At 20.6% G+C, this 12063-nt stretch overlaps 1 protein-coding gene across 1 annotated transcript; it reads right to left on the bottom strand.

Moving 5' to 3' along the window:
- Window positions 1-2226: 2226 nt before the first annotated feature.
- On the bottom strand, window positions 2227-11111 carry LOC100577886 (general transcription factor 3C polypeptide 1). The gene is made up of 10 exons (XM_006561323.3): window positions 10794-11111; window positions 10225-10418; window positions 9527-10156; window positions 9252-9420; window positions 8074-8933; window positions 3872-7975; window positions 3131-3633; window positions 2827-3016; window positions 2606-2693; window positions 2227-2382 (listed from the first exon to the last, which is right to left on the bottom strand). The coding sequence occupies exons 1-10, from the start codon at window positions 10876-10878 to the stop codon at window positions 2261-2263; spliced, it is 6945 nt and encodes a 2314-aa protein (XP_006561386.2). The 5' UTR covers window positions 10879-11111; the 3' UTR covers window positions 2227-2260.
- Window positions 11112-12063: the final 952 nt, after the last annotated feature.

Genomic DNA, 12063 nt, shown 5'->3' with positions numbered 1-12063 from the left:
TTCATTATATTAAATCAAAAATTACTTTATATTGAGGTATAGTTTAATAATAATCAAATTATAATTTGATTTCATTATTTTTTAAATATAATTTTTATAATAGATTATATTTTGTATAATTCAATATGATTAATATTTATGATTTTATAAAAAAGTCATATAAAAATTAAAATGAAATGAATTTTATTTATTTGTCTAAGTTGGTTGTGCTTATTTGTATTATATATACATAATATATAATAATTTTTTATTTTGAAGTTCAAAATTTTTTTAAATACATCTTGTTCAATTTATGTAAAATGAAATTATAAAAATATTATAAAACAAAAAAAAGAATATTTTTATTTGAAAATTATAGGAAATTTGCATATTTGCATATAACTTGAAAAATTATAATTATAATTCATGAAGTACTAAATTAACATTATAATAAAAAACAAATGAAAACGAATTTTGTAACAAACTGAATATAATTTTCAGTTTGAAATTTAGGCATTATTAAAAAAATTGTTACAAATGTTACATATTGTATGAATTCATAGTAATTGTGAACATATGTCACAAGTTATATATTATAAATTTATAAACAAATTTTTTCCGATTTTTTTTAAATTTTATAAATTTTTCTTTATCTAAATCTTTTTCAATAATTTAAAAATGTTTATCTTTAATGAAAAATACTATTTATAACTTCTAAATTCTTATTTTCCTATTTTTAAATTTCATATCTTTTATTTTTTGTATAATAATCGTAATAATATCATTTCTAATAATTCTAATAAATTTTTCAATAATTGAAAAAATGCAAATAAAAATACAAATTTAGTATTTCATAAATAAAAAATAATGAATTAAAATTAATATACATTTTTGTAAAAATTTATTTGTTACTATATAAAAATATTTATTTTTCTCGATTAATTTCATTATGAATGTTATATGTTATAAATATAATATATAATTAATAGTATAATATATAATATATAATTGATAATATAATATCAAATATAATTGATATTATATTCGTTTACAATTACTATGCATTTATAATTTATAAAAATAACATTTGTAAAGATATGTTGTATTGTTGGATCTAGTTTACTGTACATTGTTATTGTTATATCATGTAGGTATATGTAAGTATATTATTGTTAATAATGTTATTACATTAAAAGGTACGTATTTATTATTAAAAAATTTTCATAATTAAAAATCAATAAAAAATATATTTATATGATCGATACAAATATTTTAATATGACAAACATTTTCTATAAAGATATTAACAGTGACCGTCCGATTATATTTTCTGACTAAAATCAAAAAAATAAATATTTTTATTTACAAATTTGTTTAAACATTTTTTATGTTCATTCTAATTTATGTAATGTTTAAATGGAATTATAAATTATGATTTTATTATATATTATATAAAACATTTATACTATTATAAATGTAATTCCATAAATGATTAATCATAAATATTTATATTATTATCTTTTATTGCATTAACTATTTTTAATCATATTTGTTGCAATGTTTGGATTTGTTGTATATAAGTTCAATAAATTATCATTTTTTTATTATGTCATTAATATTAAGAATGAAAATAAAATATTAAATGTAATTTAATTATTAAGAAAAATTCAATATTGTGTTGTATAATTTTAAAATATAATGAAAATAATCTTTTTATCTTTGTAATTTTTAAATTCTCTTAATTTCTTCTCTTCTTTATCCCATCATTATTATCCTATTTATTCAAGATTTATATTAAAATTATATATAATTAAATATTATATATAATTAAAATTATATATAAACTCATAAACTTAATTTCTCTTCTTTTTATTTCTATTTTGATTTATAATTTTTTCATTTATTACTTTTTATTATATTTTATATTTTTTTTCTCTTTTCATTTTATTCTATTTTTATTATTGTTTATAATAGAATAATTCAAATATAATTTTTCACTTTGCTGTAAATTTTTGATAATAATCATTTTTATTTTGATAAAAATTTTATGTTCATATATGAAGTAAGATGTTATAATATATTAAATTATTATATATTTTTATGCGTTATAATAATAATAAAGAATTATAATATACTAAACAAAAATTACCTATTCCTTATTAACAATGATGAATTTTGATACTAACAGAAATTATTTTATAATAAATAAAATATATTATATATAATATATTAGTTTAATTTATTTTTTAAATTTTAATAAATAAAATTTTAATCTTTACTAATTATGAAATAAAATCTGTATTATACATCTTAGTACTTAAAAATATTCCAAATTTCAACATTGCTCCATTTGTAGGTTCAAGGAAAATATCTTCTTCAGTAGCCCAATCATTATTTGCAATTTCTAAGAACAAACAATATAACAATATATATATAATAATTTATAAATATTTAATATTTTAGTAAAAATATTCTAATTTTAAAAATTTTGTAAATTTTAAAAATTAAATATAAAATTAAAATGTACGATTTAATAATTACATATTTATATTTAATAACTACAAGAACGATTTTTAAAAAATAAAATTTAAAAAATTTTTTATTTAATATAAAATAAAATTACTTACTCAATTCAACTTTTGATGGTTTTGAAAATAATGTCACACGTGATTTTTTAATGAGTATTTTTTCCAGACACTCCAATTTTATCAACATCTATCATAAAAAAATCATATTTTTTAACAAAATGTAATAAAAATATTAAAATATAAATTATAAAATAAAATTTTAAATATAATAATCATTAATATATCATAAAAGAATAATTATATAATTATTCATAATTTACCTCGACTAATTCTCGTGTATGACACGGTTGAAGAGGAGGTATAAATCTATTTTGTATTTTAATTAGTGGAATACCTGGATGTGTTAAACAATATGATAAAATCGATCCTAACATACGATCGAGTACTCTACGATTTAAAACTCCATCTATTCGAATCCATGGTTTTATTACTACTCTTACTTCTTTTGTACTGAAATATAAATGAAATGCATTTAAATATCATTCACTATAATATGATTATATATGCATAATATAATAATTTTAATTTTTATTATATACTATATATTAAAATAACTTCACTTACTTTGAATCTAATTGTTTTACAGCCTTAGATATATCTTTTTGAGGTAATAATTTAAGTGCTTTTTTTTGAATTCTTTTTTTTATTTGTATATTATATTCTTCATCACTATGACTAGATGTATCCTTATTAGAATCTTCATGTTTATTTTCATTATTTTTTATTTCTGATTCAACAGTTTCTTCAGTTTCATTTTCACAAATAATTTTGGATTTATTTTCTATTGATGAATTAAGATTTTGATTAGATTCTTTTATTGTATCTTTGTTGATATTTTTATTTAATATTTCCTTAGATTCTGTCATATATACAGTTCCTTTAGGTATAGGTATAAGCGATTCTTTTTCAAGACGAAATATTTTATATGAATGTATTAACCAAGAATTAACATAATCATGATGTATGTAACGAACTGTAGTTACACCGGTTCGCAAAAATAAATAATTATCAACAAACAAAGAAACAATTCGATATAAATCTTCTTTTAATGTATTTTCAAATTCATCCTATAAATAAATAAAATAATTAATTAATTTAAAATATTTTATTTTAAAAATTTACTTTAGAAAATTGTAAATATTATATTTTTTTATTATTTAAAAATAGTATATGTATTAATTATTAATTTCGATTTTTAATAATGATTTTAATTTTTTAATAATTTTATTTTGAAAATCTAATATATTTAGTATATGTAAAAAGTTATGTTGTACTAGAATTATATAAAGAGATATTTTTACTTACTATCAATTCTTGAATACTAGCTCCAAATTCTTTTTTATCATATACAAATTTATAAATTGCTTCTACATTATTCAAATTCAAATCATTAGATAAATTTTTTTTAAAATCAGAAAATGAAATACTATCCTTAGGAAAAATTGCAAATTTATTTATTTCTTGTATTAATTCATTTGCAACATTTATTTTTAAAGGCAATAAATCTAAGGGTATTGAAAAACCTTTAAAAATTTCATTTTCTTCACAGTTTATCGAATTTGATCGATATAAGGAATAAAAAATTTTAAACACATTTACAACGAAATAATCATGTGCATGATGGCTATCTGCTACTGTGAGCTTACTCAATTCTTCTCTCATTCGCAATAAAGCTATACGAGTATATCGTTTGTGTACATTTGAATCATCAATTTTACAATATGAATTTAAATAACTTTGTTCTATTGGAATATTTTGTAGAATATCACTAACTCGTGTGAAAGCATATTCATTGTTTATTTTTGATTGCAATGAAATTTCACTTTCCTTATTTGAAATATATTTTTCATTTATATATTCTGCATCATTAGTTTTGATTATTTCAATATTGGAATGTTTTCTTGAATCTTCATTTTGTATTTTATTCAATACTTCAATCGAAACATCATTGCTTTGTAAAGTTTCTTCAGTTTTTTCTGAATTTATAATTTCATAATTTAATTTCTTTTTCTTTGGAATAGATTCACTTAAATTAAATATTTGTTTATCATCATTTCTTTGTCTTTTTCTTTCAGATGTAACTAATTTGTCTTCTTTATTTATATTTGGATGTAGATATAAATTAGATGATGTAAGTGAATTTTCTACATTTAATATATTATTTTCATGTTTATTGCTTGTATTTTTTGATAATAATACACAATTATATTTTATATTTTCAGATTCAACTGATTTATTTAAATTTTTCCCAATATTTTCTACCTCCATTTTATTATCTGTTAAAGAAATATTATTCGAAGTATATATTTTATCTTCTTCTATTTCCATTATTGAATCTTCATCATAAATTGAACGTTCAATATCGTCATTATTTAACGCAATTTTAGTTCCATCTTGAAATTTAATTATATTCTGTTCATCATCAATTACATTTCGACCATTTTCTTCATCACTATCAAAATTTAATTCATCACAATCAGTAAAATGTTTTTCTCCGAAATTTCTTTTTTCACCTTCATATTCTTGAAATGTATTCTTATCTGCATCCAAGTCTGAAAAACCATATTTATCTGACTTTCCATCAATATGTATATCATTGTAATTTAATGTATCAATTTCAGAACCAAAACATCTATTATGCTCTTCAAGATTAGTCATTACACTATTATCTTGCAAAGAAGATTCTTTTACAAATTTTAAATTATCTAAACTAACTAAAACATCTTGATATCGTTTAGCTATTCTAAAATATGTTTCATCTTTTTCTTTTAATCTAGAATCAAGCATTATAATTTGATCAGGTATTTCAATATCAAAATCTATTTGATCTCGTATGATATAATCATGTATCGCTCCTATTAGACCACCAGTAATTGGCAATATTTCAATGCCATTAAAATTATTTGATGTTTTGTTTTGATCAGTTATTTGATTATGACAATACCAATTACTTAATTTGAAAAAAACATCATATGATTCTTTGAATATATCATATGGCCATTTAGTATGAAATTTATATATATAATTACTACTTAACTGATATTGAGAACTACTTAATGGCATATAATTACCATATTTTCTTATAGTAGTTAAATGATCTTTTTTAATTGTAACCATTTGATCACTACGAATTTTTGCCATAGCATTTTTTAATAATATTTCTGGATATTGCTGATATATTTTAAATAACTGGTATGCCCAGGATCTTCTATCTTTTCCACAACACATTGAACTATGAATGACAGAATTTATAACTGCAGAATATATATCATTAATATTTCGAATATCTTTTGTGAAACCACGATTATAAAATGGCTTTGAAGGATGTATAACTTTATAAAATAAATTAAATTCTTGTACTGTCTTTGGTACTGGTAATGGTTCTTTAGATACAACATCTGAAATATCATAATATTTCTTTGTAATGTAAGCAACAAGTGATTTAAATGCTTCTGTAATTTGTTTCTCATATTCATGATAATTTTTATATTCTTCTTTAAGTTTCTCCACAATACCATCAAAACGTCTTTTAAGGAAAAAATTCTGCTTCAATTCTTCGACTCCTAAAGCAACGGTATTAACGTTTCGTTGTTGTCTGAGCATATATAAAAGTCGTCGTTGACATGCTCTTGATGTTTTGTTATTTGAAGTATACGAGTATGTTCGTAATACATCTCTTACAGCAGAAAATGGTATTACTTGTTTACGTGGATTTGGGCAAAGATATACCATAGCTACTTTACAAACAAGCAAAATCTTATCTTCATATGGTTCCCAATCCACTCGTAATTTATGCATCCGTTGTAATGCTCGACAATCAACTTCGTCATACTTTATTCGTTTTTTATTTTTACATTTACGAGGTAACACTCTTCTAACATAGGATTTTTGCTTCGTACTTCGTTGACATATTAATGCTTCATATTTATCCTGCTGATGTTCTAAATTATCATTGTTTTTAATTTGCACTTTTTTTCTTAATTCTGTTGCATTTAAAGAAGAAGGTCCAAATACTGTTTTTAAACCTGGAAATTCGGTAAATTTAATTGGTTTTGCTTTCATTTTAGCAAAATACATATCTCTTTCATAAATTATATTTTCTTGTTTCTTTGTTTGCTGAACTCTGAAATTAGAGGAAGTCCAATTCCAATTTCTTTTAAGATGAGCGAAAATAGCAGAATCTATTCCAGCAGCACCTTTGCGATCTCCTGGTACTTTACCAGTATCCAATTTCATGGCTTCTTCTGCAGTGCGAGCTACGACTGCTTGAATCATATCGGTTTTTTTATTTAAATCTTCTAATATTATATCTTTTCCTTGAACAACAAGCCGACCGCCTAATGGTGTATTGATACACGTATTCCACATATCGTACCAATATTTTTCAACTACTTGAATTTCATCAAAGTTATATTTAATTATAGGATAAAGTTTATCTTCAATTATATGATAACCAGGAGCAGAAGATGTTGTATCCATTAATTCAGTATGACGATTCACATAAATGAATACTTGATCTTTTTCTTTTAATTTCTGAGGTCCAAATTGTATCAATCCAATGTAACATAATCTTGTTACAGTTTCATGAATATGAAATATATATTTTCTTGCATAGAGTAAAGAATTTCGAATATCAGTCGGTAAATCTTTAACTAAATAATGTTTTCGAATAGGATGATTTATATATCTATCTATTTCTGGTATTTCAAATGAAAGATAATGAATCTTTAAAAATATCGATAAAGGAAGTCGTAAAAGAACATCACACATTAATGCCCATCCTTGAGGCCAACCATTATAATGTGGCAATGGCGGTATAAACATTTTCCAACTAATATCTTTAGTATAAATCGTACTAAATTCTTCTGCTAATTCTTCTGTAATATTAAAATCATTATTTCGTAAAATTTTTATTTGTTCCGCTTTCGAAAGAATTCGATCTCCAGGATGATCATAAACCAAATAAAATAAAAAGATATGTAATGCTTGCATACGAAGAAATTTTGGACTATATCCATATTTTCTTGATATTCTCGGACCACATTTAGAACCCGATGGTATAGTTGTAAATTGATTATTTTCAGATGCAAGTTTAGCATCAATATTATAATTTTTGCTAGAATCGAATATTGTATTTTCTGAACGTTTAGTAGATGTTTTAGATTTTTGAGCACTTATCAAATAGAATTTCAATTTTACTTGTTCCACAGCTGATTGAATAACAGTACTATTAATAGCAATGTTTGGATCACATATAAATGTTAGATGTTTCTCTCTACCATTTCCGCTTAGAATTATTTTTATAAGTTTTACTAAATTATCTTTTGCAAGTTTTTGTAATAATCTTATTAAAGATTTTTTATCAATTTTCACATCATATCCTTCTTTATCTTCTTCTTCATATATCATCTAAAACAAAATAAAAAATAATTAATAAAAATAATAAACAAAAAAAACAATCATTAACTAAATATTAATTAAATATTAATTAACATTTTACTTTTTACCTTCATCAATTTTGTCATATCATCAATGACTTGATGTTCTTTAACAGACTGTATAATCATATTAGCTCTTCGTAATAATCTATATGTAATATTTGTTACACTTCTCTTTTCACTATTTTGTACATCTTCCAAAAATCCATACATTTCATTTTCAGATTTTTCTTCATTTGTTGATTTTAAAATTGTTAAATCAACTTTTATATTATTATATACAGCTACAGCCTTTTCATCTTTTGATAATTCAGAAATTTGTGATAATATATTATTAGAATATAGATTTTTTTCTTTAATTGGAATTTTATTAGTTTGACATGATAAATAATTACAAAAAGTACGTTTATATCTATTTGGGCGCATTGTTATACGATATTTATATAATATTTGGTTGACAACATAAAATATTTTTTGCAATTCTATTGTTACTTTTGTGTTTGATGCTTTCTCAATTGAATTATCCTTATTAACTTCCATATTTTCTTTTTCTTCATTATTAGTAACAGTGTTTTTTTCTTTTTGTGTAATCATTTTAGTTTTCTCTAAATCATCACTTTCAGTTGTAATTTGCTTTGTAAATTCCTTAATTTTATGAATTTCTTCTTTAAATTGTTTACTTAAATTACTAGTTTTTTCATATCTTTTTGAGACATATTTTGTAAGTCTTTGTCTACCAATATCATTCATATAAGTAGCAACCATATTTTTTTTAACTATATTTCGTAAAATTGTTCGTGACTGTAACTTTGTCAGACCCATTATTTTAGCTAATTTTCCTTGTGATATACCATTTTTATCAGCTTCAATTATTCTATATGTTTGTTTGAAGTAAGGTACACTATATTTATGATTTGAGATATCTAATTCTAAAAAAATAATATAATAACATATAAAAAATTTAAAATATCTAGATTTGAAAAAATAATTAAGTAAATAAATTATCTTTTTCTTTAAATAAAAAATATATAATTTTTATATTTCAAAACTAAATTAATATCTACCTTTTATAAGAGAATAAAAATGCTCTTCAAAAATATTGATTTAAAAAATGATTCATAATAAAATGTATATAAATTATTCTAAAAATTCTAAAAATAAGAATAATTTATTGAAAAAATAAATAAAAATAATTAAAAATAATTCCTAAATAATAATTATTAAAATAATAAAAATGATAAACAAACCTTGAGATTCATCTTCTTCTTGTATTTCTTCTTTATTCCATGCTTCAAGAATATCAATATTTGGAGATAATAATTGTACTACTTTAATTCTTTTTTCTTTTGTAGGAGTATTTTTTCGTTGCCATTCTATTGGTGTTGCATTAGGATATAAAGTTCTATATGGTACTCTCTTATTAAATATACAAAAATTTTTTCTTAAATTATTAAATTAATATTATATAATTAAAAATAAAAAAAAATTAAAAAAAAATAAAAGTATAATATTTATGACTTACAATATCTGTCCTTACAACTTTTTGAAAAAATGGAGTTTTAAATAATTTTTTAATTGCATTTTTAATTTGCAATTTGCGTTTTATCTCATCATATTCTGCAACATAATTAGGTTTTGATTTAAGAATCTTGATAACTTCTTCTGCCAAGAAAATTATTTTTGGTTTTCTTTCAACAAAAAATCTTGGAAGATGTAAAAGGCTTCCATTACTACTGCAAATACCACTTCTTTGGTGATGTATTTGTTTTGTTATTAATTTATGACGTAGTAAAAATTTTCGATAATAAAACAAACTTTTAGGATCTTCTTTTAATGCACTAAGACTAAGTTTTCCCTGAGTAACTTCACCATGATATCGTGATCTTCCTACTCTTTCTAGAAAACAATACTGCATTATATTTAATTCAAGTATAGGAGATACTTCACATCCCATTAATGCATAATTTCTAGCAGATTGTGATGCAACAATAACTAATTTTTGTCCATATTTTTCAGTAACTTCATCTAAAGTAAAGCTTCTTATAAATCCTGTAATATCTTTTCGTACATAATAGGTAGAACAAGACCCTTTAATACCATTTACAACATCATTTATAGGACAATGAGGATAAATATCTAATGGTACAGATTCCTGTATAAATATATAATTTTTTATATTTCTTATAATTTAATAATGTAATGTAATCTTAGAATACTTACTGGTTCTAATATAGTACCTAAATCAGGATCTACAAATTTATAACGATCAAAAATTTCAAGTGCTTCTCTTGCAATTTCTAATTCATAAAATGCAAATTCTCTAATTTGAACACATATTGACCATATTTGAATCATAAATGGTTTTGAAAATGGTAAAGGATTATGAAGTCGATGTGCTAAACGTAACCATAGTGCTGAAATAAGAAAAATAAAAATTATTTTTACAATAATTCATATTGTTCATATTATTTATTCATATTATTATTAAAAAACATTATTTACTTATTTATAATAAATTTTTTTTAATAATAATTTAATTAATAATATAAAATAATTTGATAATTAAATTTTAGAAATATGATATGTGATACAAAAATATTAAATTAATTATATATATCATCAAAAAAAAATTTTATAAAATAGAAAAATAATATACATATATACAAATAATATAATATAATAATGTTAATAAATATTAATATAAGAAATAAATAATTAATACAAGATAATAATTAATACAAGAAATAAATATTAATATTTATATTATTTATATAATGTTATTTATTAACCTTCTATAGTAATTCCATCCAATCCTTCTAATGCTACTTCATCAATTATCGAATCTACTAAATTAATTGATGGATATGATACCATATTGATATAATTTAAAATATAATAGACAATACAAAAAAATTCATATTTCCATTCAAATATTGTGTATTTTTAATTAATTTGTATTATTAATTATACACTTTCGTACATAAAGATTTATGACTTCGCGGTCTATACATTGAACATAGAATAATTTACATATATAAGTACTTATTTTAAACTGAGATGGCGCTATTATACCAATATAGTATAGTAAAATAATAGAAAAAAACCAGATAAAAAAATTAGAATCAATGAGAGAAAAAAAATTGTAAAATCAATATCATCTCTAATGCTATAGATGAAATAAATATAAATAAAAAGAGAAAATATAAAGAGGATAGAAATAGAATAAAAATATCGAAATCAATGCCATCTTCAAGAATGTCGCAAATTAAACACAAATTAAAAAAAGATAAAAATAGTAAGAGAAAGATAGTAAGAGAAATAAAAATATTAAAAGAAAGATAGAAACAGGATAAGAATTGATTGTTATCGCTATCTTTCAATTATTAGAGACATATCTTTAGAGATAAGATAAAGTAAAGTAAAAATTGAATATGAGTGCCATCTTTTGAATGTTTTCAAAAAAATTTTTTAAAAGATATTTTTAATAATCAAAAGGTAATACTGAAAATCAATTCTTATCCAATCTCTACTCTTCTCCCTCTTTTTGAGTTTCATTTGCGACACTTTAGAAATAATACTAATTTTAATATTTTTTAAATTATTTTTGTGCTCTATATTTTTTTATTTTTATTTTTTAATAAATTTAATTAATTTTTTTATATAATTATTTTATGTTATGAAAAATTATTTTATATATAAATTATCATCTTGAAAATAATATAAATAAAATTGATAAGAAAACATTTTTTATTTTTCTTATGTATTACAAAATATTGATTATATAATATATTCATAGATTCTATATTAATATATTTTAAACTATTTTCTACTTATATGAATATTATATATAAAGATACAAAAAGAATATATTTTAGTAAGAAAAGAATAAAATTTTAATGAATAAATATGCACAATAAATATATTTTTCTGAAATTATTTAAATTATAAAAAATTAATTATTAAGTAAAACTTTTTATGTATTCTGCATTTAAATTTATAATCTTAATTTTTTAATAGAATTTATAGTCATATCTATAATATAATCTATAATCTTTATAA

Source organism: Apis mellifera, linkage group LG16 (genome assembly GCF_003254395.2).
Source record: "Apis mellifera strain DH4 linkage group LG16, Amel_HAv3.1, whole genome shotgun sequence".
NCBI lineage: Eukaryota > Metazoa > Arthropoda > Insecta > Hymenoptera > Apidae > Apis > Apis mellifera.
The sequence above is the reverse complement of the archived record's forward strand: the minus strand, read 5'-3'. Positions and strand labels throughout refer to the sequence as shown.